The sequence below is a fragment of the Antechinus flavipes genome, chromosome 4 (assembly GCF_016432865.1).
Source record: "Antechinus flavipes isolate AdamAnt ecotype Samford, QLD, Australia chromosome 4, AdamAnt_v2, whole genome shotgun sequence".
In the NCBI taxonomy this organism is placed as follows: domain Eukaryota; kingdom Metazoa; phylum Chordata; class Mammalia; order Dasyuromorphia; family Dasyuridae; genus Antechinus; species Antechinus flavipes.
The window spans coordinates 78143340-78170541 of record NC_067401.1 but is presented as its reverse complement, the minus strand read 5'-3'; the positions used below and the strand labels follow the sequence as shown (position 1 = coordinate 78170541).

General features: G+C 33.2%; 1 protein-coding gene across 1 annotated transcript in view; it reads left to right on the top strand.

The window, feature by feature from the left end:
• The window catches only part of TP53BP2 (tumor protein p53 binding protein 2), a 65603-nt gene that overhangs the window by 32815 nt on the left and 5586 nt on the right, over positions 1-27202 (top strand). Inside the window, exons 3-16 of the mRNA XM_051993377.1 lie at positions 587-700; positions 2780-2859; positions 3919-4020; positions 4388-4562; positions 5755-5936; positions 6308-6472; positions 6848-7076; positions 8286-8396; positions 8813-8961; positions 12620-13091; positions 14258-15030; positions 17291-17428; positions 18118-18251; positions 23256-23422. Coding sequence (XP_051849337.1) covers positions 587-700; positions 2780-2859; positions 3919-4020; positions 4388-4562; positions 5755-5936; positions 6308-6472; positions 6848-7076; positions 8286-8396; positions 8813-8961; positions 12620-13091; positions 14258-15030; positions 17291-17428; positions 18118-18251; positions 23256-23422 — 2991 coding nt within the window. The remainder of the gene's footprint in view (positions 1-586; positions 701-2779; positions 2860-3918; positions 4021-4387; positions 4563-5754; positions 5937-6307; positions 6473-6847; positions 7077-8285; positions 8397-8812; positions 8962-12619; positions 13092-14257; positions 15031-17290; positions 17429-18117; positions 18252-23255; positions 23423-27202) is intronic.

Sequence of the window (27202 nt, the reverse complement as noted above, 5' to 3'; positions counted from 1 at the left end):
TCTCTTTCTAGAGGTTAGAGATCAAGAAGAAGCTACACAATTGAGTCTAGATTATGAAGAACTTTGAATACCTAACAGAGCAATTTTTATTTGATCTTAGAGGTAATAAGAGCTACTAGAATTGATTTAGAGAAGTGAACGCGATTGAACTTTAGAAAAATTACTTTGGCATCTGTATAGAGGATAGATTGGAATGGGTAGAGACTTGAGGCAGGAAGATTGATTAAAGGATTGTTGCTTGTAGCAGTCAGGAAAGAGGTGATGGTCCATTCTAAGATAGTGGCTCTGTGAATGGAGAGAAAGAAACACGTAAGAAATATGGAATTAGAAACATCAAGATTTGGCAATTGATTGGGTATATAGTGGCAGAGGGAGTGAGGAGTTAGGGATGAAACCTTCTAATTCTGAAATTCTGTGTTTATTTTCTCATCTCAAGATCTTATAGCTTTCCTATTCTACAATTTTGCATATGTGAAACATGAATAATGAATTGCCTTTTCCTTTTTTTGCATATTTGTGCATGTAACATCTTTTTTTCATCTTTTTTCCCCTCTCCCCACTTTTTTTTTTTTTTTTTTTTTTTAAGAGCGTCCAGTTGCTGATAATGAAAGGATGTTTGATGTTCTACAGCGTCTTGGAGCCCAGAGAAATGAAGTTCGTTTTTTTCTTCGCCATGATCACCCCCCTAGCAGGGATATGGGTAAGTGATTTATTATAAATCATAGCTTGAAAAAAAAAATCTATATCTGATAATTGGAGGAAGAAATAGCTGTAGTTTGATTTTTTAATCTTCTGGGATTAATGTTAAGATGAGTGTCTTAAGAGAAGACTTTTTACCTGGTTCATATATATTTTGTTTGTAGGTCCTGAAATGTTGGAAGATTTTACTATGGATATTTGTAGGTAGAATTAATTTAAGATCAAATATGTTTTATATTATAATAGAGAAGTTGTAAAACTATAATTTATTGAGTAAAACAGGCAATTTACCTGCGTTAATACTTGTTTGGAAAGACAACTTAAATTTTGCTGTTGCTGAAAATATAATTAGTATATATAGTCAAGTGGTACATTGAAGTACTTGCTAGAAATTTAATACATTTATAGATAAAAATGTGAATGATAAAAATAGTTTTATTTGATAAATATTTAGCTTTTAAAATATATATTACCTTATATTAGTTTTTAAATGGTTCATTTTTATTAATTTTTAAGGTAAAGTTTTATTAGTTTTTTTAAAAATACATGCATTTTCACCTGATATCTATGCCAGGAAACCTTAATGTAATACCTGAGAAATATTTGTTTCATATTTTTAAATTACTGCATGGATCTTCTGATGAATGAATTGAAGTTTGCAAGTTAGTTGTCCAGATCAAATATCTTCTTTCACTAGATCCTATGTAAATTATTGATTAATCTTTCAGAAGTGCAATATGTAGTTTCAGTGTAGTTGTGTTAAAGTATACTGTAATGTGAAAAGTAAAATCTGTAAACAAACTTTTTTCTCGGTAGAAAACATCAGGGTCACAAAACATATAAACTTGAATGAAAAAAAACTTTTCCTTTTCTGTGCAGTTTTAAGAAACTCAATAGTGTTGAAATTGTTTTACTTTAACTAGATCCTCCACTTAATTGAGATCAAGAATGAATATAAATTGGGATCCAGGCTTCAAAAAAAAAGTCTTCCTATTTAATACTTTTATGTGAACGAGCATATAAAAGATCACAGAATCCCAGAGTTGCAAGGGATCTCAGAGATCATCTAGATTAGTGTATCAGGAATTCTCCTTACAAATGGGCAGATAGTAACTGCGCCTTTCACTGCACTGGTATAGGAAGTTTATGGTGTGGAAACTCCCTCTGTTAGTGCAAGTAAACATCCCCTGTGCAACATAGAGCTTTAGAGGATGGCCTTAGAACCCTAAGGAGTAAAAAGAGATGCCACAGTCACATACTATATCTGTTTTTTTTTTTTTTAAAGGTGAAAATACTATGCTTCCATCCACATCCAGTCCCCATAACTCTCTCTCTGGATGTGATTGGCCTTTTCCATCCCAAGTCTGTTGTGCTTGCCTTAAATCACTGCATTGCTTTAAAAGAGCCAAGTCCATCACAATGGCATCTGTTTTGGAGTCAGGACTTGGAATTCTGGCTTGCTACAAAAGCTTATTAAACTTAAAGACTTCTAGAGATGGGCATCATGCTACTTTCCAAGATGGCCCATTCCATTTTCAAATAGACCTAATTGTTAGGAAGTTTTCTTTATGTTAAACCATAACCTCTTGGCAATTTGTAAAATCATGAATAGAAAAGGATATTAAAGGTTGTTGAGTATAATCAATTTTTTTTTCTGACAGAGCTCTTAATGAGTAGCTCAGTAAACAAGAGTATCAAAACCCAGAAATTTTAAGGTAAAAATTTGTCCTTAATCAAAAGAGTATGTATTTTATGCTTCTGTTGTATAACAAGAACCAAGGCATTGTTTCTCTGTTATAGTATAGATTTGTTTCTTCTTTAGAGATACATCATTAGTTTTCCAAGTTAGTTAATATTTTTTTCTTTGTTTTTTTCTCCCATTAGCCCAGCACTATCATGTATTGTTTCAAATCATTTATTTGCTATGAGTCAAATTGTGGTGACTTATTCCAAGTGCTATTAGAAAATGTTATTATGTAAAATATATTCACTTGAAAGTGGGAGTGATAGAAATGCATGAGTTCACTTATGACATTTCAGTCATTTAGTTTTAATGTATGGCTTCAAATTTTGTGTTTAGTGAGTGGACCAAGGATTCAGGATCCTATCTCAAAAAGGAATGGGGTTAAAGTTCCTGGTGATCGAAGAATTGAGAATGGTGTAAGTATTTATTTAAATGTTTCTTGTGATAATAATGGTGTAAACTTTGCAAGTATCACTCTTAGAGAAATTACTTGCCAGGGTTATATATGTGATAAGATTAGAACTGTAGGCATTCTACCTTTTTCTATTCTGTTTCCTACTGCCTCTTACCTAATATAGGTCCATTTGAATTGATCCCTTAACTCCCCTTTTTTATTTATAATGGTATTAGGAAGAAATAACTGGTGGCCTTTTAACTTTTCTTAGTTTAGAGAATTATATTAAAATAATTATCACAATAAAAACAAAATAAAAACCATAAGTTTATGGATTCCAGTGTAACAAATCTTGCTTTAATAAGAGGTAGAATGGAATAACAGTTCTGGTCTAACATTCAGTTAGACCTGAATTTTACTTTCACCTTTGACACTCAATACTGGAGGATCATGAGCAAGTTACTTTTCTTCAAAACTCAGTTTCCTCTACTGTAAAATGAGATAGTAATATACTGTTGTAAGGTTCAGATGAAAGTCATACATTTAAAGATTTTTAATAATAAATTTTACATAGTACTTGGTTTTTTAAAACGTCTTTAAAAAATCTAAAAAATTAGTAGTAGTAATAGGAAGAAGAGGAGGAATATAGCTTAAAACCAGTATTTCTTGCATACTTGGAGACTAAAATTATTTGTTGGCATTATATTCCTAATTGAAGACAGGTGACTTTACTAGATATGGTGTCTTTGCCATCTTATATTGTAGTTGAGATAGTACAAAAAATAGTTATAACACAAGCTACAGATATATTAGTTCTAAAATTAATCTACTTTTATGTTATTTGATTTACAGAATTAATTTGTAGCTTATAATTTGAAAATTAATTATTAATCCTGTTGATAAACATGTGAGTTTCCATCAACATGTCTATTTTATCATAACCAAGTGGTTAAATCATCTTGCTATGGCAAGTTTTCACATGAAATCTTTTAAAACTGTAGGCAAGCTAAAAAAAAAGCCATGAGAAAGGAAACTAGATGCTCCTTCTGTAATTAGTTGGGTTTTGATTTTTCATTTGCAGGTTAATAGTCCCAGGATAGATATGACCCTTGCTGAGCTACAAGAGATGGCATCACGCCAGCAGCAGCAGATTGAGGCTCAGCAGCAAATGCTGGCTACCAAGGTAATGCATTTTGATGTATAGGTTTGCTTGTTAATTGTAGAATGAACTTATAAGCTGAAAGTCATTACTTGACCTTAAAATAATTAGTATGTTATAAATGAAAATTTGAATTTTATTTTCTGGGAAAACATTCAACTAAATTACTAAATCATAAGTAAGCCTTAAATCTTTTAGCCAATTTTCTGAAAGAGTTATATTAAAATCTACTTTTATAAAATTCTACCATTAGATTTCTTTCATCGTCTCTTTTGCTTAGAGAAGTAAAAATCAGTATTTTCTGAATCCTAATATCTAAATAACTGTTCTATTCATTAAGTGTGTGATATTTCTGTAAAGTAATATGCCTATTCATGATTTCTTTCTTGAGGAACAACGCCTGAAGTTTTTAAAGCAGCAAGATCAGCGCCAGCAGCAACAAGCTGCAGAACAGGAAAAACTGAAGAGACTAAAAGAAATTGCTGAGAATCAGGAAGCCAAGTTGAAAAAAGTGAGAGCTCTCAAGGGTCATGTAGAACAGAAAAGACTCAGTAATGGAAAACTAGGTGAGTATTGTGAAAGAATTCATATAAGTCCAGTTCAGAGTGAGGTAATTCACAACAATAAAAATATGTAATTATAATGAATACATATAAAATGGAGAAAAGAGCCCTAGAAATTAGCAGATCTGCAAGAAGCTATGCCTCTTTTACAGACCAGTTTTGTGGCTGTGGGCACATTATTTAAGTTCTCTAACCCAAAGAGTATTATAAATTTCATTTGCATTTCCTTATCATTGAGTTCCTTACATTGATGAAATCATAGGACTGATCAAAATAAGTATTATGAAAGATACAGGAAAAAATAAAGCTCAATACAAATGATTATAGCATTATTTTTGGAGTGTGATAAGCTTCCAAAGACCTTGTCTTTTTATCCTTATTCCAAATACTTATATAAATTTTTGACAAATATAAATAAAATATTTTTGTATTCAGAATGTTAGTGTTAGAAGGGACAAATTGTGCTTTTACATGTTGTTTTTCTGATTTTTTTTAACAGTAATTTCTTAAATTTTGTAATCTTGTATCTTTTGGCAAAGCTCTTTTTGGAAAAGACATTTTAATCAAATCTTTTGGTTACTACCTTTTTGGTTGATTGATTATATGCAGTAAATGTCTTAAGGATTTTACTAATAGTTGTACTTTTGGGGGCAGTATAATAATTTGTTTATTCTTATCAATTAAATTCATCTATTTTTAAGATATTTTTATAAATTTAGTTCTATAGAACTTGAACTAAGTTTTTACTGAATAACATTTCTTTCTAATATGGCCAAATATTGCCAGTTATACAAAAACAATATTATAGGAATAATTCATAGAAACTGATATATATGAGTGATTGATTAAATAACATTGATGTGGGGTTTTGCAGCTTTTTGGTATCATTTGGTCAGTACATTAATCATCATTATAAATTATGAATTAACCATTATTATAATGATGTCACTTATCAAGACAGCCTTATTTAGAGTATATCTATGGATTTTGTAAAAGATTCATGCAGATAATGATGGCACATTTTTACATTTTACTTGTCTTCTCTTTATGATTTGGGAATGTTGATTCTGAAAAATTTTTGAAAAACTGTGCTTCTTTTTTATTAGCAAACTTGTGGAGGCCTAACTTCTTGGGAAGGAATCCATTCTTGTTTTTTGTTTCAATCATTGCTACTGTGTTCTCGTTCTCCTTCTAGTGGAGGAAATTGAACAGATGAATAGTTTGTTCCAGCAGAAACAAAGAGAGCTGGTTCTGGCTGTGGCAAAAGTTGAGGAACTCACCAGACAACTGGAGATGCTGAAGAATGGTAGAATTGATGGATACCATGACAACCAGTCGGCAGTAGCTGAGCTTGATCGACTATACAAGGAACTGCAGGTAACTTTTAATTAAAAACAAGTAGAACTACTATTTATATGTAAAAACCACAATGGCAGGGACATAGAGATTTATAGACTACTGGCAGGAAGTACTGGTTATTTGGTGGTTTCTCCTAAAAAAACCCCTCAAAACATAAGCACTCCTTTCAAAAAACAAACCATAGCACCCCACGTGGAAAGTTTGCTGTATTCCTCATAACCACAGCCTGAAATGGAGCAGGTTTCAGTTAGCTGTCAGCTAGAGAATGGGAAATGACAGGATTTGTTTATTCAAGACTAATGTAGTTTTGTTTTGGGGAGTATTTTGTCATCTGAAAGGTTTGTCTTCCTTTCCCTTACTCTTCTCTCTCTTCACTTCACTTTATTCAGTTAAGAAACAAATTGAATCAGGAGCAAAATGCCAAGCTGCAGCAACAGAGGGAGTGTTTGAACAAGCGCAATTCAGAGGTGGCAGTCATGGACAAGCGTGTGAATGAGTTGCGGGACCGTCTGTGGAAGAAGAAGGCAGCACTGCAGCAAAAGGAAAATGGACCAGTAAGGATGGGGGGCTTGAGACCCAAGCCAGGAGAGTGAAAAAGACAGCAAGCTCACTGAACTCCCTTCATCACACAGATCCTATTGAAAAGCTCAGCTAAGCTTGGCTGGAAGGAGGGTGGTTTGCTGAGTGGTGCTGCTAATTGTTTAGTGCTGCTTGTAATTCTGATGTTTGTTAGTGCTCTGGTTGAGTCAGTTACAAAGGCGCTTTCATTCTGTTCTGGTTTCTTATTTTTATTGCATAATCAGCATAGAGTTGGAAACTGAAATTAATTTGTAATTAAGAATCCTGCAACTTTAATGACCTTTTCTGACTTATGAAAAATGTAATATGATATTTATCAGTGAAGAAAATATGTTGATGCTTTTGTTTAGATTTCATCTGATGGGAACCTTCCTCAGCAAGTGGTATCAGCTCCAAGTAGAGTGGCGGCAGTCGGTCCCTATATTCAGTCCTCTACTATGCCACGGATTCCCTCACGCCCAGAACTTCTGGTGAAAGCACCCTTTCCGGATGGCTCTTTAACCACGCAGACACCAGACAGTGTGCTCAAAACACAAACTCTGCCTAACATGAGAGCTGGGGTCATCTCACAAACAAAAGGTGGGGAGAATAATTTGTTATTTCTTAAATAAGTTGGATCTTTGACTTAGACTTATTTAATTTTTAAAAACTCTTCTCATGATATATGCTTACAATGTTTACAGGGTAGGGAGCTGTGATTCTTCTGTTACAGGTGGATAAAAAATGCTATAGCCTTATCCTGTGTATTGTAGTTGATAATAGCTTGCTTTCTTTGGTATTTTCAGTGTTTGAGAATTCTTACACTAGATATCTATCATGTGGAAAGAAATTCTGGGTTTATCCTTGTTGATAGGAAATATGTCAGTGAGTTTTCACTATGTATTTTTGAATGAAAAGGTATGCTTATAAATCAGGGCTTTTGTGGTAAGAGAATATTGGAAGAAGAAACTTTAATTTAAGCTCTTTTTACCCAAAACCCTGGAAGAAACAATAGAAATCATAAAAGTCGATGAAGTTTTTCTTATCTCTATACTTAAAGTTAATGAAGGTAAAATATTGTTCATTATTCTGAAGTCTTTACTAGTTGTGAAGAAATTTTGTCATTTACCTCAGCAGATCTATGGTTTGTCATTTGGTCTGTCATAGGAGAAATTATATCAATCTGAATCAAAGATGACAAAATTACTAATTTTGAAAAGAATGGAATAAAATATCAGCTTATCTATGAAGAATTTGTTTTAGTAATATGGATTCAGTCTCTGAGTTCTTTTTCAAATTGTGCTTTTGACATAGTACCATTTTTCTAACATACCAAAACCTAGAAGGAGATTTCTTCAAGCCATTTTAGAAGGACAAAGATGAAAATAGACATTTTATAATGAAACATTAACTAGATTATTTAACTTTTGTTAGCAGAAAATGTTTTCATTCCATAACATTTATTGATGTTTCCTTATGGATTGGAAAAGTTATGTATTCTGAATTTTTCAGAAATAGACATTTAATTTCAAAATGCTAGATTATATATACAGATAATAATTAACTTTGACCCAGAACTGTTAGATTTAGTGTAACCAATTTACATATGTTATACTGTAAATAATAGGAAATTTATATGCACAAATAGTTGATATAGTAAATTTTGTTTGTATTTTAATTATGAAATTGAAAGGTAAGAAGTCTTTATATTTTTAGAAATTCCAGTTTGTAAAATGGTCCTTTAAAAGGCATTCAAAAAAAAAAATTCAAAATGTTGAGGTATTAATTGAATCTTTTTTATGATTCTAGGCTCTAAAGTCCATCAAGCTGGCCATGACTGGAATCATTCAAACACAGATCTCTTTCCTCTTCAGGGCTCAGCCTCTTTGCCTAAAAACTCAGTGAACTCTGCTGAGCAAGGTAAGATCCAGTCCTGAACATGTCTTTTATATTTTGATCATCTTGAATTTGCCAGACTATGTGTGGAGGGAGGGTGGAGGTTGAAGGTGGAGAGAGAGAGAGAGAGAGAGAGTGTGTGTGTGTGTGTGTATGTATGTTTGTGTGATGGGTGTGTATTGTGTGTGTTAATAGTCTCAAGTGTATTTAAAATAGTGCAAGTGTAACCTGTAAATTTTTTCTAAGTCCCTCTCATTTATTGGTTGAATTTGGATATTGCTTCTTTTGTTAATGTTGATTTCAGTATATCAGATTAACTTTAAAAAGCATGTAGGAAAAAAAGATCCTTTTACCAAGATGTTATATAGAAATTATTATATTTGTGTGGTTGAAAATACCTCATATAATGGTAACTAGGATTCTTTTCCTTTCTTATTCAGTTGATGATGGGGAGATACCATTGAGGGAGAAAGAGAAGAAAGTGCGTCCCTTTTCAATGTTTGACACAGTAGACCAAGCTGCTGCTCCACCTCCCTTTGGTATGCTAAGGAAAAATCAAAGCAGTGAAGACATTTTACGTGATGCTCAGGTACTTCTAATCTTTTAAGTGATGATAGCAATACTAAATCTTAGAGTTTGTTTTGCAAGTTTCTCTCAGTGAATACACATCTTTAAATGTTTGTAGGAAACTAGAGTATGTAACACTGTGCACCAGTTACAAGTGATGTGAAAGTGGAAGATGTGGGAAATAAAACATAAAGAAGATACTTCTCAGTTGAGACCCTTATTCTTAATCATTTAGAGAAGATCCTGGGAATAAAGACTTTGACACATTGTTGGCAATCTTATGATATTGGGTCTTCTAACAAAGTTTTAGTTTTTATTTTCCCATGAATAAATAGAATATTGAAAAATGATTTGACTATATGACAGCTATCTTTCTTCCTGGAACTCTCCTCTATTTTTAGGACTACTTGGTCACGTGTTCTAAAACTTTCTTTTTCTAATGTTCCTAGATGATAGATTCTTTGTTTTTGCAATTTATTTCTGATAATAGAAAATAACTGTGTTGATATGTTATAGTAAAGTTTGCAATATCACATTCCATTCATTCGCTTGAACTTTACAACCTTCTTTGAATAGATACAATAGATTTTATTTCCATTTTATAGTTGAGGAAAACCTGAAGCTCAGAGTGGTTAGTTTTCCTTCCTGATATCTGCCTTGTTTTTCTAGTAGTTTTGAATTTTTACCCTCCAGTAATTTAGATCTGAGGGTTTGTCAAATCCATGGTCTTATGTTGTTTACTTCTATATGTTGTGTGCCTGTTCTGCTTCACTGAGCAGCCTCTTAATTTTTTCAACTAGCACAAAATAGTTTTGATGATGATTACTGCTCTGTTGTGTAGTATGTTTGAGATCTAATACTGGTGAACTTTTTTCCTTCTCACTTTAATTCTTTACTCCTCTTGAGATTTTTGACCTTTTGATCCTCCAGATTAAATTTTTATTTTTCTAAGTCTAGAAAGTAATCATTTAGTAATTGATTGATATGACATTGAATAAGTAATTTTATTTAGATAATATTGTTATTTTTATTATATTGACTCATGTTATCCATGGACATAAAATATTTATTTATTTGTCTGTATTTCTTTAGATAATGTTTTGTAATTCTAGTCATATAGTTTTTGTGTATATTTTGCTAGGTAGACAGTCATTTTATACTCTTCTGTAGTGATTTTAAAAGAATTTCTCTATCCTTGTTGGAAAGATAAGAAAGATAAAAGAAATAATTTTTATTTGATTTTCTGGAGTTTTCTGAGTACACCATGATATCATCTGCAAAATGTGACGGTTTCATTCTTTTTATCTGTGCTTCCCCCTTATCCCCCAATTTATTTTTCTTTTCTTACTGCTATAGCTAGCATTTCTAGCACTGAATCAAATAGTAATAGTGAAATGGATGTTTTTGCCTTATTCTTGATCTTAAAGGAATAACCTAGGTTATCCTTATATTATGAGTACAGTTTCTGTACTTGGGATTATTTTTTGAATATTTCTAAGAATTTGCTTCTAAATCTGGGTGGGTTTTTTGTTTTTGTTTCTTTTTTTTAGAGAGAACATTCATTTATGACTTGTTCTATTTCTTGTTAAAGGTAGTCTTTTAAAAAGTCTTCTTTTTCTTTTAATTTGGGGGGGTTTGTAGGTTTTTGGAATAAATATTCATCATTTTTATTAGGTTTTTTAAGTCATAGATACAATCTTTTCTAGTAATAGCCTTTTATTTCTTAATTTGTTGTGAATCTTTTTAAATTTTTGATCTTGGTAAATTGGCTTCCTCTTTAAAAAAAAAAAAAAAGCCAAATTAGATAATGGTTTATCTATTGTTGTTTTTTTAAAATCCAACTCCTAATTTTATTCATAAATTAATTCATGGACTTTTAAACTTTCAATCTTATTGATCTCTTTGATTTTCAAAATTTCTAATTAGTTGAGGTTTCTTAATTTGTTGTTTTGTTTTTAATTTGTATGCCTAATGTGCTGATTTGTATTCTTTTGTTGATGAAAATAATTAGAATATACATTTTCCCCTTAAGACTGCTTTGGCTACATCACACAAATCTTGGTTTTTTAAAAATTGTTATGATCTTTAATTATCTATCATCTTTATTATTTGTTTTTGATCCACCAGTTCTTTAGAATATATAATTCTGTAGTCTTCATTGAATTTTTTAAATCTTTTCTTCATTGGCCTTATCTGAAATAAATTTTTAAAATTTTGTGATCAGTAGAGAATGTGTTTCTGGGTTTTGGTTTTTTTTTTTTTTTTTTTTTTAATTTGTTTGTTATTTTTTTATGTCCTAATACATGGTCAGTTTTTGTAAAGGTGCCATACACTGATGGTATATTTCTTTCTCTTCCAGGAATCTATTATATTTTATTTCTCTTAAATACTTAATTTCCTAATTTCTTTCTAGCTTATTTTTTGGTTAGATTTGTTTAACTCTGAAAGGGGATACATTGGGGTCTTCCTAGTATTATAGTTTTTCTTTATTTCTCCCCTAACTTGCTTAGATTTTCCTTTTAATATTTAGATGCTATGCCATTTTTGCATATATATTGATTATTGAGTTTAATTTTTTGTCTACAGTAGACCTTGCCTACTGTATGTAGTTTTTTCCTATTTATGTTAATTTAAGTCTATTTTTATTGTTGCCTTTTCTGACATCATGATTGCTCTTCTGCCTTTTTTACTTCCGTTGAAACAAAGTAGATTTTGCTTCTTATTTTAACTCAATGAATTTTGATGCTGTTTTTGTTAAATAATGTATTATTGAATTCTGATTTCTAATCCGTTCTCTACCCTCTTCCATTTGTGGATGAGTTCATCCCATTCCCATTAATGGGTATGTTTATTAATTGTATATTTCACTTTATTTTATCCTCTCTGCTGTGTCCTGTCTTTACTTTGGAGAAGGGATGAAATAATAGTATACTTAGCACCAATACTCCAACTTTAGAAATTGGGACGTAGCTATATTTTCACTTTATTCTCCACTTCCTTATGTCTGGTTGCTTTTATTTCATTTCTTGAAATATGATATCCATGCCCTTTTTTAATATGGCTTTTGGATAGTACAGTGATTATTAAAATACCTCTTGTCTTCACTAGGTACTTTAAGGGCTGAGTCCATGTTTTGGGGCCCTTTGGAAATTCACTGCTGTCCATTTTGAGTCTAATGTTCATACATAATATTCATTGCTGATACCATCTTTGAAAATGAGGTTTTTCATTTGAGTATTTAAGATTACCTTCTGGGTTTTTGAAGGGAGAGGTGAAATGCAAGGGGAAGATGATTAAGAAAGAAAAAATATGAATTTTTAAAATATGTTAATTACTTTTCAGAAGTAAAATTGATCTCAATAGTACTCTTTTCTTCCTCTATCTAAAAGTCAAGTTGTGTGTGCCTCAACAACAGTGGGATAACTTTTTTTATTAGTAGCATTTAAAGCTATATTTTCAGTGGGCTACTTTTATTTCCTATGTTTTGTGTACCATTTACTTTATTTTGAATATTTGAAAGTAATTGTAAAACATCATATAAATGAAAAGTATTTTAAATTAATAAGTTATTGTTTAATGAGAGTAATTGTCTCCTCTATAGTATTAGACTACCTAGGAATTTCTTGTAAAATATAGCACAAAGCTGACTTTATTTTACCTAGCTTTCTTTTGCTTTGCAGACTGCCAGTAAAAGTGTGGCAAAAGTCCCTCCACCCGTCCCATCAAAACCAAAACAGATTAATTTACCTTCATTTGGACAAACCAATCCACCAGGAACAGATGGTAAGCCTGATGGAAATCTTCAGAAGGGACCATCAAGTGTTATGTCTTGGGCAAACAAACAGAAATTAGTAGAACAACAACAACTCCATTCAAGAGTCACCTTGCCTTCCAGTGTACCTATAGCTGGCCAGGACCAAGCCCTTTCTCCAAATTTCAAGCAGGATAGTCCACCTGCTGCAGCAGTCCGGCCTTTTACCCCACAGCCTCCCAAAGAAACATCTCTTCCACCCTTCCGGAAACCACAGATTGTTGCAGCAAGCTCCATCTATTCCATGTATACCCAGCAACAGGCGCCTGGAAAGAACTTTCCACAGGCTGTGCAGAGTGCTCTGACGAAGACACATACACGAGGCACTCATTTTTCAAGTGGTAAGATTCTAGAACATTTCTGTTGGGAGAGAGTGTGTTAACATTTCTTATGGTCTTCAGTGACTTGCAATTTGTAGATTATATTGATAATTTTCTTAATTGTTGATTCCTATCCTAAGCTGGGACAGCATTTCACCAACTCATCTTGTGTTAGACTTCAAAGGATGTTAGGGAAGAGTGTACTCTAATTTTCCTTTAGTTGCTTGCTTCTTAGGTGAAGGGTGTATATTTTATAATACTCTTTTATATGTCTAAAGTATTTCTAAGGAGGAAGGAAGGTTAAAACAGTTAAACCTTTAAATTAAGGACTTAAATATTAGCACCCAAAGTCTGAAATAAATTAGTGTCTGTAAAAGCACTTAGAAAACTTGTGACGTATAAGATGGTACCAATACTTCGTCTGATTATGGAACAATAATTATGTCCACCAAGTATTAGTGAATAATAATGACTATATTAGGGTGAACTTGAGGGAAATCCATTAAAGGATTTAAAAGAAGCAGAATATATTCCACCTCTTTCTATTTGTTTTGTCTGTATGTGTGTGTATTTTATTTTTTTGTGTGTTTTGTATTTGTGTTTTCTTTCTCTTTTTTAATTTCAATAGTATTTTATTTTTCAATTACATGTAAATATAGTTTTCAACATTTGTAAGATTTTGAGTTCCAAAACTTGTTTTCTCCCTTCCTTCTTTATATTTCTCTTCCCCAAGAAAGCAAACAATCCAATATAGGTTATTATTATTATATAATGGGAATCTTTTCCCCTCAAGATTTGTATAGTGTTGAGAGTAATAATATAATTTGGGGAAAAGCAATTCTACTTTGGTACATGTTCTTGGGGCTCATGAAAATTTTGAGAGCCAAAATTTAATCTGAACAATATGAAAGAATGCTTCTTTCTGCTTTTATGGGCTGCATACAAGATAAAAGTGGGAGTCTTGCCTAGTCATTGTTTGGTGTACTTTCAACAACTATTTATTGAAAAGGATGATGTAAAATCAAGATAGCATTTAACTTCAGTGAATTTATTAGTCAAATCATAAGACTAGACTAGGCTTTAATCACTTTAATGTATTATGTAGCTACTTCCAGCTAATTTGTCAGATATTGATCTCTTTTTGTATTGTTAGTTAATATTAACAAGGCCTTTTCTTTTCTGATTAGTATACGGCAAGCCTGTGATTGCTAGTGCCCAAAACCAGCAACAGACAGAAAATATCTATTCCAGTAGTCAAGGAAAACCTGGCAGTCCAGAACTGGAAACAGAACCTATATCTTCAGCCCAAGAGAATCATGAAAATGAACGAATTCCTCGCCCACTCAGTCCAACAAAATTACTTCCCTTCCTGTCTAACCCTTACCGAAATCAGAGTGATGCTGACTTAGAAGCCTTACGGAAGAAACTATCAAATGCACCAAGGCCACTAAAAAAACGAAGTTCGATTACAGAGCCAGAGGGTCCAAATGGGCCAAACATTCAGAAACTCTTGTATCAGAGGACCACTCTGGCTGCCATGGAAACTATTTCTACCCCATCATACTCCTCCAAGCCAACTATTGTGGCTGCCAGTCCCGAAAGTCCAGCTGAAGTCCAGAATCCATATCTAAGTGCAGAACCAGAGAAAGAAGTAGTTTCCCTCTCCCCTGAAACAGTTTCCGTGGAAGAATTAGAAAGTGCCATTACTGAAGAAAATGAAATATCAGTGCCTTCTCCTGGTCTTGATTGTGTACCTGAGGGAATATCAGATACCAATAGTCTTACTCAGACTCAAGTAGAAGAACCGAATTTAGAGGTATCCATCCCACTCGAAGTATATTTGGAGGAATATCCACCGTATCCACCCCCACCATACCCATCTGGAGAACCAGAAGGATTAGGAGAGGATTCTTTCAGCATGCGCCCTCCTGAAATAACTGGGCAGTTTTCTTTGCCTCCTGTAAGTAATTTGAAACCTACTAATTTTTTACAACTTAAAAAAGAAAAATCAGGTCTTATTCTATTTATAAGTAATTGATAGAAGAAAATCCATTATTTTAACTAACATGCAAAGATGTATAGTAAAAATTTGTGAAATGTATTTACTATTTAGAGATACTAATGTTATTACAGAATTTAAAATTTTAACATTTTTGATGATTTTTATACCTACTCATTGTTCAAATATGGGGAAACAAGAAAGGGAACTTGAGCTATATTAGCTGAAACCAGGCCATACTCAGGCTTATGTGATGCAGTACTTTGGGTCCATTTTTGATTCACTAAAGTAAAATGATATTAACAAGAGATTTTCTAATTAGTATGTGGCAGGCATGTGATCATTAGTGTCTAAAATCAACAATAGTAAAAACCTATTCCAGTAGTTAGGAAAATCCTGATGGCCCAAGGAGAAAACAAAAAATTAAATGTCATTGGGTAAAAGTTTTTTTTTTTCCCCTTTTAAAGATTATAGTGTCCTTTTCTTAGTAAACAATCATTGAAATTTTTCTTTCTTAGTCTCAAATGGAGTGGAAACTACATGGTTGTCTACTTATGACATATAATTCCTGGGAAAATGTTTATTATTGTAACACAGTTATCAGATTGTCTATTTGAGAACCACAAGTAATATACCTGTAGCCGTAAATTTTTTATACCTATCATACTAAGGGAAACAATTTTTAGCCATTGCATGTTATATGAAATGTATATTATATTGCCATTTAATATTTTTTCCTTGGTAACTTTCTTCCTGAAGCAATATATAAGAAATATGTGTAGGAACCAGTAATTGTAGTTGATGAATTATTATTGATGCGGGAAAGCTTGCTTTCTAGATTCCCAAATCCTAGTTAATAATGTAAATTGCCCTTTAACTCACAAATCCTGGTCCCTTTGAATTCCAATAGAAGATCTGACCTGTTCCCAGCCCCACCCGGATATGAGCCAACTTTGGGGCTACACCCGAAAACCTCTCGAGCTAAGTCTCCTATTATAAAAAGGCCACGCTGGGAACCCCTCTTGGCAGAGATTCCAAACATGGCTATCATGTGAGGACCCTCTGTCCACTGGACCCTCTGTCCAGTGCCCTCCTTATCTCTCCCTTCGCCTATACTTTAACTTTGCTTATCTAATAATAAACCTCTTTTATCAATCTAGCTCTCTGGGCCAATAAATGCTTTTACTGGGAACTCGCGCTGCTACTAGACCCCCTTGTGCCGAATCTGTACCCCAAACCTGCCACTAGACCTTAACCCTAATTTCATTTAGGTACCCCAAAGCTAGACCTCAACATTATGAGGATAAATTTATTAAGTGCCTGCTGTGTGTCTATCACTGTGCTAGATGTGGGGGATGTAAAGACAAAAATAAAACACTTTATATTTCATGAAGCAGGAAGGTTAAAAAAAAAAAAAAGGATTGTTGCTCTCAATTTGTAGGATTTTATTGTTGGAAAAGACTTATTTAAAAATAGCAAGCTTAAAAGTAATTTAGTCAATGTATATATTTTCCCTTTTTTAGAAATGTGGTAGAATTTGTTCTTTTTATCTTTATTTATAATTGTAAATCCTTTTCATACTGAGTAGTAGTCCACTGAGAGAACTCTGGAGCTCTGAAGCAGAGGTATCCAAGAAGATCCAGCCAGATTCCCTATAATTGGGAAATGTTTAACAAAATAAATAAAAATACAATACAACACAGATAATGTAAATTCATGGCTTTCTAAGTCATTATGTCACTGAGCAGAGACTATTTTGAATAAAATGCCACTTTTCTACATTTACTATCACAAGTTTATCTTGAGTATTTACCTACTAGAAACTTCCTCAGTATTCCAGCCCAAATTAAAAAAAAAAAACATAGAAATTACCTAAGTCGAGTAGATAATTTACTTATCTGCTTCAATTATGGCTAATTTTTGATGCTTCACCCTCTGCCACATCAAATTACACACCTGGGTTATTATTATGTATTAATTTGAAATACAGGCTAGCAGTTATTATCTTTATGTAAAGATGTATAGTTTAAAATTTTGTGAAATGGATTTACTATTTAGAGATACTAATGATATACAATTTAAAATTTTAACATTATAAATTGTGTTTTCAGTAGTTGTTGTACCCATTATATCCATAATTCATTTAGAATTTGTTTCTGATGTTTAATCTCTACTTTTCAGGACAAGCTGTTACTCTTTATATTTTCCTTTTTTCTTGCAGGGCAAAAGGACAAACTTGAGAAAAATTGGCTCAGAGAGAATTGGTCATGGAATGAGAGTGAAATTCAATCCTCTTGCTTTACTTTTAGATTCATCTTTGGAAGGAGAATTTGACCTCGTGCAGAGAATTATTTATGAAGTATGTTTACTGTTGGCAAATTGCTTTTAGACATGACTTTTTTATTTTGCTGTTAAATTCAGATCAGAAAATTGCTAATTAAAAAGTAATATTCTTAAATTATTTTAGGTTGGGATGGAATTCTTGGGAAGTACCCAAATTAGGGTTAATGTGGAACTTCAAAAATTGATGTCAGTTCTTTGACATATAGAAATTGGACATTGCCATGGGGTCCTCTAAAGCCCTTATGGAATAATATCAACACTACTGAAATAACATGTGATTTTTTTTTTTTAATGAAGCTATCTAATTAGATATAGTTTCTGCCCTCTAAGAGTGATATCTAGAATATTTTTATTTGCTTTTTATCTCTTTCCTGTATTATACAAGTTCTAACCCAGAAATTTATTTGATGGAAAGTAAAGAGAAAGGAAAAACAAAAAAGATTTTAAAGTAGCTACTGTAAGAAAAAATGGCCCATTTCCCATTCATTTTTGATTATTTTGTATTGTGCCATCACTTGATATGATGATTTTCTTAATTGTGTAATTAATTTTGGTATAGTAAATCTTTTAGTTCTGCTGTATTTTAATTATGTTCTAAGAAGACAACCTTGAAAATATTTTTCTTGTCAATTCCAACCAATTAATAGTGCTGTGCCACATGGCACAAAATTTGGATGACTTCTTATCCCTCTTTTTGTTTTATAGGTTGATGATCCTAGCCTACCTAATGATGAAGGCATTACAGCCCTTCATAATGCTGTTTGTGCAGGTCATACAGAAATTGTGAAATTCTTGGTGCAATTTGGTGTGAATGTAAATGCTGCAGATAGTGATGGATGGTAAGGATTGCTTTTGCCCTTTTGAGATACTATTCAAATGAAGTAGTCTTGAGTCAGAAAATCAGTTATTCATTGTTAATTATGCAATTACTGTGTGCAAGGTTATTTATCAGAGTATTACAAGAAATGTACATACTACCTTCATAATACTTACATCCTAATTGATGTAGCTATGTGAAAGTTTGAACAATAATAGAAATAGTGAAGACAATATGTAAGAGGTCATAGAGTAGTATATAATTATCAAATAATTGGTATAGATCTTTCATGAATTCAGGGGAAAAGGGGAATTACTCATAATCTGATGAATTATTAGGAGACCTATTGTGAATGAATAGAACTATGCTAAGAACAATGAAATATACAGCAGTTTTCTATTTGGTTCATCGTAATTTATGTCCAACTATTTTCCACATGTTTTTCTTGTATGATCTTAAAGCAAGGAGTTATGCCTGCTTTTTGAGATACTGCTTAATAAGAACTAAAAAATAGTAAAATTTCTGAAATGAAAGCATTTAGTTGCTTTCTTTCTCTCTGGCTCACTAAAGTGACAGGAACTTAGGGATTATTGTTGTAATAGTTTATATAATATAATACAAAAATTAAAAATAAAAAACATGGCAAAAAGATGACTATCAGTCAAGAAATTTAGTGTCTTTCTGACCCAGTAATTGTCAGTTAACTAGTCAGCAAGCATATATTAAGTGTTTGCTATGTATTGGGCTCTATAATCACTGTGGATACAAAAAAAGGAAAATAATCTCTGCCCTTAAGAAGGGTACGATCTAATGGGATATACCACAAAAAAAAAACTATTTACATATGAGATCTACATGGGGCATTCTGAAGGTAACCTCAGAAGAGTACACTAGAATTAAGGGGAATTGGTAAGGCTTCTTGTTGAAGGTGAGAGACTTGAAGGGAAGCGAAGAGGCAGAGAAGAAAATGAAGATCATTACAGGCATGGGGACAGCCACTGAAAATCTGCTTGATGACTTCATTAACTGTGACATAGGATCCTGCTTGACCATGAAGTCAGAAATTCTATGGATGTTCAGATAGGGTCTCTTGTGCAGCTAAAATTATAAGGTATTAAAAACACTCATTTCCCATTTAATAGTTTGAGTTGTCTAAAATTAAGGAGACACAAGGAAAAGTCAAAACCATAGGGTAAAACTTCATCTAAATGTTAGATCTTGGAGAACCAGAGAAATTTCTTCTATTTAACTCCTATGTTAAGGTCTTCTGGATTTGGATATAAGAGATGGAATAAGATATGTGTTATGTATCTCTCTCTCTCCCCCAACTGCATGTGTTTTCTGCCTTCTGTATTGTTCATGGATCATTTTAGAACTCTTTAATAATTCATGGATGATGTTTTTCTTTTTAATTGGTTAAAAATAGGATTTCACATGGGCAATTCAGTGACTAAATCCCCCCTATCTAATCTGGACCTGTGATTACATCAATTTAGGGGATTTTGGTGAATAACCTTTTTACTAATGCTGACAGCCATTTTTTTGCAACTTAGATTCTTAGGAAGGGGCATATATATACAGAGAGGCTTGGTGTCTTGGACAGAATCACATGTTAATACATCAGATGTGGGAGGCTGAACAAGTTTTGCTTGACTCCTAAATGGGCCACCATTTTGTGGTGTATATTGTGCTGTATTTACTTCTTACTTCCAGAATTGGGAAGGGGCCATTTCCCTGTTGAATAAAACGTATTTTTGAACACATTTCTATATGTGTGAATTCTTCCTTCTTTTGTTGATGTGGTGCAAATGTCAGCTGTTAACTCTGATTTCTTTCTCCTTATTTGTATAGATATGTACTTATCCCTCTGGATTATGTGAGATAATTTCCCCTTTCTTTCCCTTATCCTTAGTGTATATTCCTCTTCAATCTTTCTGTTCTTCTCTTAAGATCAAGACATAACAGAACCACTTCTAGGGTAATTAGATTTCCTTTATGAGCTATGATGATGATAGGATTCAGAGAACACTTTTATCATCTCCTCATATTGGAATATAGTTCATCTATCTTTAGTGCTTTATCATTGTTTGTTTATTTTTTCCCCTTAATTCCTGTGTTAGAATTGTAAAATTTCTTTGTAGTTTGTCTTTTCATTAGGAGTGCTTGAAAGTTCTGTATTTCATTAAGTTCCATTTTTTCCCCCTGTAATTATATTGTTTTGCTGAGTAAATTCTTGGAATGTGAGCCCATTTCCTTTGCCTTCTGAAATATCGTATTACGAGTTCTTCATTCCTTTAGAAGGCTAGATTTATCTCATATGATCTTATGTTCTTAGTACTTAAATTCTTTTTTTTCCTCATCAATTGCAGCAATTTTTTTCTTTGACCTAAAATCTCTGGATTTTGGTTATACTGTTCCTGGGAGTTTTCATTTTGGGGTTTCTTTCAGAGAGTGATTGGTGTATAGATTCTTTTGTTTCTACTTCACCAGATCTGTTGTTTTTCTTATAAGATGTTTTGCATTCTGTTCTAAATTTTTTCATTCTTTATATTTTATTTTATTATTTTTTGGCCTCTTATAATTTCACTGACTTCCCCTTTCCCAATTCTGATTTTCAAAGAATTACTTTCTTCTTTAAAATTCTGGTTACTCTGTTATCTCCTTTTCTAGTTGGTTAATTTTTTTTTCATAATCTTCTTGTTTTTCTTGGATAGTTCTTATTTTTATTTTCATTTTTTTCTCAATCTTATTCTATTTTTGAAATCTTTTTTGAGTTCTGTAAATTCTTTCTGGGCAAGAAAGAATAGGGTAGAAAAGGCTTTTTTTTTACTTCATTGTCCACTGAAGATGAACCCTAGTTTTCCCTGTATCCATAGTAAGTTTCTATGATTGCATTCTTTCTTTTTTGTTCATTTTTTAAAAAATGAGAGTTGTTAGTGTAAGCATCTCTAATCCTGGAACGGGGGTGGGGGATGGTACCTCTAGCTTCATTTCAACTCTGCCCTCTGACCTAGAACCCTAAACCAAAAATTCTACTCTTCTGCAAGTCTTCTTGCCTCACAGCAAGAGGGGAGCCCAAGAGCTAGTTGGGGTCTGTTTCTGAGGAGCTAGCCTGGAGCTGTTTATAATTTCATATGAGTTAAATTCTGGTCTTCTAACCCTAGAAGGGTTCTGCCTCAAGTCCTATTTGTTTTTCACTGATCTGTGTTCACTGCGAGGCACAACTTTGTTCTATTTGGGGGGAAAATCTGGAAAGCGTGGAATTTTCTGACCTCCTCCACCATCTTCCCAGAATCCTCCCTTTGCCCTCTGCTTCTAAGAGATCTGAGCAGTTTTAAGATTTCTTGAATAATGATGTCTAGGCTTTTTTTGGTCGTGGCATTCAGATAATCGATTGAGTCTTAAATTTTATTTCTCCTTAGTTTTGTTTGTTTGTTTGTTTGTTTGTTTTTTGGTCAGTTGTTTTTGCTGATACCTTACATTTTCTAATACTTTTTTTGCGTGTGTGTGTGTGTGTGTGTGTGTGTGTGTGTGTGTGTGATATTTTTATTTTATTTTAGTCTTCTTGTCTCATGGAACTGTTTCTATTTGGTCTATTTTATTTTCATAGTATTTGTTGCTTGGATAAGGTCTTGTGCCAAGCTTTTAATTCCTTTTCTAATTCTTCCATATTTTTTTGATTTCCTTTACAATTTTTTTTCCTCATATGCTCTCTTTGTAAAAACATTTTAAACTTATCTCTTCTTGTATGTAATTCTAGGTGAATTTGTGCCCAACCTGTGTTTTTCTTTGAGTATTTGTCGTTATTTTGGAGTGATTCACTTTTGGGTTTGTGTTTTGAATGTCCCCACATCCATAATAACTCTTTGTTTTTTTGTTTGTTTGTTATTTTGCTAGGCAGTTAGGGTTAAGTGACTTGTCCATGGTCTCATAGCTTGGAAGTGGTAAGTGCCTGAGTTGGATTTGAACTCATGTCCTCCTGACTCCAGAAACAATGCTTTCTCTATTGTATTATCTAGCTGCCCCTCACAACAGCTCTTTATGGTAGGATTCTTTTTGTTGTTTGCTCATTCTTTCATCCTGTTTCTGGATTTTAGATTTGATGTTAGAACTGGGCTCTGCTATACTTCTGGAAGGAAGATCTGAGCTGGTCCTTTTGTAGCTCTTTTGGAATATTGAATGAAAGTTGTATTTCATGATCTCATGGACAGACTAGGATCTTTCTGGATTCCCAAAGTTGTCTGATCCAGAGCAGAATTTTGATTTTGTATTTGAGCAATTGACATATTCTATCTTTGTCAGCTCTCTGGGAAGTTCTTTTAGTTCAGAGTGAGAGAATTGTAGTTTCCTTTTTGATTGCAGTTCCTACTTGATTATTCCTCAGTAGGCTTTAGACTTGACTAGAAGCTGAAGTTAAGACCCTGTTCCTTTCCTGTTACCACACTGCAGCTTCTGGCTGATGACCTTGCTTTTTCTTCATGTACTGCCCCGCCTTCTTCCTTGAAAGTGCTATCCCAAAATGAGGATTACTTTCTCATCTTCCCTAGATCTGTGGCCCAGATCTGGAGAGTGAGTCACAAAGCTGCCAGTTGTTACTTGACTCCATCTTGGTTCTTGAATATAGGTCTGGGATGTCTTTTTGCCCTATTACACAGCCTCTCTCTAGGCACTAGAGTGCTTCATGCCCAGCAGTATTGTAACTGTTTTTGCTGGTACCCCAAACTTCTTCTTTAAGAATCTTTTATGTATTTGGTATATTGTAGATACCTTTACCTGTTGTCTCCTTCATTAGAATGTAAACTCCTTGAGGACAGTGAGTATTTTTGCTTTCTTTACATTTCAAGGTTATGTTTCATTGGTGGATTTAAAGCATTCCTGCTGGTAATTAAGGTGCTTTTGGGAAAGACCACTGAAATAGAAGATAGATTTAAACAAAGTTGCTTCTACAAATGTGTTAGTAAAACAGCTTTCCTTGAAATCTTCAAAAGCATTTTTAATTTGCATGTTAATTTCTTCTTTCTCATAGGACTCCATTACACTGTGCTGCCTCCTGTAATAATGTTCAAGTGTGTAAATTTCTGGTAGAATCGGGAGCTGCTGTGTTTGCTATGACTTACAGCGACATGCAGACTGCTGCAGACAAATGTGAAGAAATGGAAGAAGGCTATACTCAGTGCTCGCAGTTTCTGTACGGTATGTATTCACTTATCGGATTTATTAGTTTCAACCTGAATTTCTATTTTCCCTGGTCATTTGGATAACGAACAAGGGTTTTCAATGCTGAAAATGTCTGATAAATAATATAACCTTAGTTTTTTCCCCAAGCTCAAATTGACTTTTCTCATCCTGTAGCAATAATTTCCCTATTCCCAGCTTTAAGGATACTGGAAATAGTGCATTGGGAGCCTGATTTTGCCTCTTATTAATGTGTGATCTTCTGTCAGTCTGATACTCAGTTTCCTTATCTTTAAAATAAAGATGAATTAAATAATCTTTGCAATCTTTTCTGCTTTTTGTCTTGGTGTGCTTAAAACCTAACAAATCAATTTTCACATTTCATTTGTCTTTCCTAAAATCCTACTTTCTTGCCTTAATGTGATGTGGAAATGTGACCCTTGTTTCTCTAGGACTGTTCTGACAAGTTCTATTAAAGTGGAAAAACTTATGTTGAAGTTTTAATCAAAGAGGGGCTATGATCTGTTTTGCTAGATAAGAGTACCTACACCAGCAAAAATCATGAGTCTTTGAGTCATGGCTCTTGAAGCCATTGAGCTAACACTTGAGAACTTACATACATTTTCGTTTCATCAATGTGAGTTTTCCTCCAGTGATTCTTAGTACTCAGGCATTAAACATTTATCAAGCACTTGGGCATTAAGCTAAAGTTATACAGAGTCAGATCAGTGATCTGTCCAGATCATATCCCAACCTTTTTTTAACACTATGAGAATCTTGTCCTTTCTTCCCATAAATGTCCTTATTACAACTATTTTTGTGCTAGAAGGCCTTCCTGACCATCATTAGTTACCGATTCAGTACTCAGTGTGTGTCTGTCTGTCATTCTTCACTTTCACCATATGGTCAGTCTGTTTAGTGTTCTCATTGTATGTTTCCTTGATTCTTGTATGCAATTCATTATTTGCATCATGTTGCAGCATATTTATATTCAAGTGTGCTCTTCCATTGTTACTTTGTGATAGTTATTCTAAAGAGATTGTTTTGTTCCATGATTTGTCACAATGTGCTGTTACTGGAAGACTCTTGATGCCAAAAAAAATAGTTTTTTTTATATCAAGAAGCTTCTTAGAATTGAAAGCTCTACACAATTTTCCAAATGCAGAATAAACTACTCTCTGCCTCCTATTAACTTCTGAGCCTAGTACTTCTGCTGTAAGATATACTTTGTAATCTTTGTAAGATTTTAAGTGTACTTAATTACGTACACTTAAAATTTACATTTAAGATTACATTTTAATTTAAAAAAGGAGGAAGGAACAACAAAGTGATGCAGTGGAAAGACAGACACTGAACACTTACTAGGTGTGTGACCCTAGGTAAGTCACATAAACCCAGTTACCTCACTCCTACCTACCCCCCTCCAAAAAAAAAAAAAAAAACAAGAAAAAAAGAAATATCATGGACTAAGGTGTTAGAGGACAGATGTGGTAGTTTCATTCTCTTAAATGAGAATCTGCTGTTCCAGGACTGTCTGTGAGGCTTTTCTAGGTTGGTAGAATCTGCTCTTGTCTTTGAATAACTCAGGGTTACTTTCATATCACAGTGGGGTGGGTGTCACTCAGATTTTTAGTAGATCATTGAGGTAATAATAGTATTTTTAAATGACTGAAATTGAGCATAAAAGGTAGTCATTGTAAAATCATGAATATAATACACACCTTTAGATAAAAAGCAACTGAAAAATATAAATCTATACATACAAATTCTTTAGGCTAAAGTTATTGCACATTTAACTAGACAAAATTAACTCAAATATTTTCAGACTAAATGCAGCTTTTTAAGCTAAATTCACATACTGAATCCTAGTTATGCTTTTAAAAGGACAAAACTTTTTCTTATTAAAATATATTAGTACTTCTCTTTTTTTTAAATAGATTTTTTTCCTTGATGACTCAGAGTCATTATTATGAATAATAACTCATTACTATATTAAACAGTGCCCTTAAGACTTAATGAGATCTAGAAAGCCATTTGCTTCTAAATAAAGTGATGCGAAGGTGCTATTTTTTGACTTCTTAACTACTTTATATAGTTTTTGTATCTTTCTGTACTGTGAGCTGTTACTTTATTAGGATTGTTAATATGTTAGCTTCTAGTAACCCCCTTCTAATTTTCTACTTCTCCTCGGCTATGGGTAGATTATCCTCATGCTGTTAAATTAAGTGATGCCTAAAGAGGCTTTCCTTATGAGTAAAAATGCATATTTACCACATCTTAGATTCATCTTAGTAATACGCCATCATTACCATCATTATTTATATATGTCAGCTCACTACTATATTTTGGTTTACCTTTGTACCCATCCCTAGCAACTAGCATAAGTGCTCCATATTTAGTAGTAGTTGCTTAAATGTTTGATGATTTATCTGCTTTTAGTGCGTAGAGAGTGGTCTTTCTAAAGTTCTAAAATGAGTGAAATTCTGGGGATAAGGAATCATTGTGTGTCCTGGGAGTTAAAGTGTGGAGGAAGAACATGAACTAAGCCTAGGTATTCCGTTCATTATTATTCACAAGGTTACAGGTTTTGTATAAAAAGATTTTGGTTAAAAAAAATGTTAGTATCTGGGTGCTATTATCATTCTCATTTTACAGGTAAAGAAACAAGCTGACTGGTTAAATGGTTTACCCAGGCTCATATAGCTAATAAGTGTTTAAAGCAAGATTTGAACTGTGTCCCTGACTTCAAGTCCAGAACTCTATGCTACCTAGTTGTCATAAAAACAAAAAAATAAGAATCCCAACTCCCCACTTTGTCAAATTGTTCATCACTGTTGATGACCACATATGGGAACATTATTACCATATCAGATACCACTCTATTGAATAAACAAGGCAAGGAAAGCACTTCACATAAAAACAAATTCCTGAATTATGATAATAAGAGGGAACTGTTTATATGAAGTAATTCAAGTTTAAAGTATTTTTTGTGGTATGTGTTTGGCCAAGATCAAAGTCATTCGTCTTAGGTTGAATGCTTTCCCAGAGTAGGCAGTTGCCATCTTAAAATCAATGCCAGCATATTGAAGGATGACCTAAGACCACCAGGAAAGATAATAGAACTGGGCTGGATACATAACAGTGCCCCATTCATCTATGTACTGACTTGTTTTCCTTCTTTCTGCTGTCCCTTTCGCCTAACTCTCCTCTCTTACTCCCTCACAATTGTGAGTACAACTCTAGAGGAAACTGAAGGCACAGAGCCAGCTGAATCCATGTGTCTGTAATCCAAATTCTGTCCTACTTGATTTGATACAGATCTTTTTTGTTGCCAGGGATATGAGAGAATGTAAAGAAAACCTGATATTACGTAATTACTTTATTGAGCCTAAATAGTGGTGGCTAAAAGCTGTGGGAGATTGACTCGTGTATATTTAGTCTACAATTGCTGATACCTTACGTATAGCTCATTGTTTATATAGCCCATCCTTTCTTTTGAAATATTCTTTACAGATCTGGTCCATTGGTAATCCTTTCTATTACTGGCAACTTTTTTGGGGGGTGGGGACAGGGGAGAAGGAAAGAATTGTACTCTGGCCCATAGCATATAACAATACTAAATTTCTTGATTATTTTGCACCAGAGCTAGGACAATAGGATCATAGGTTTAGAACTTCAGAGGCCACCTCAGAGACCGCCATTCACTATCAAGGAAATCAGAGTTCTTGTGTAGGAGTCATAGAGCCTAAGAATTATTGGATTTTCATAGCTCCAAGTCCAGTATTCTATCCACTGTGC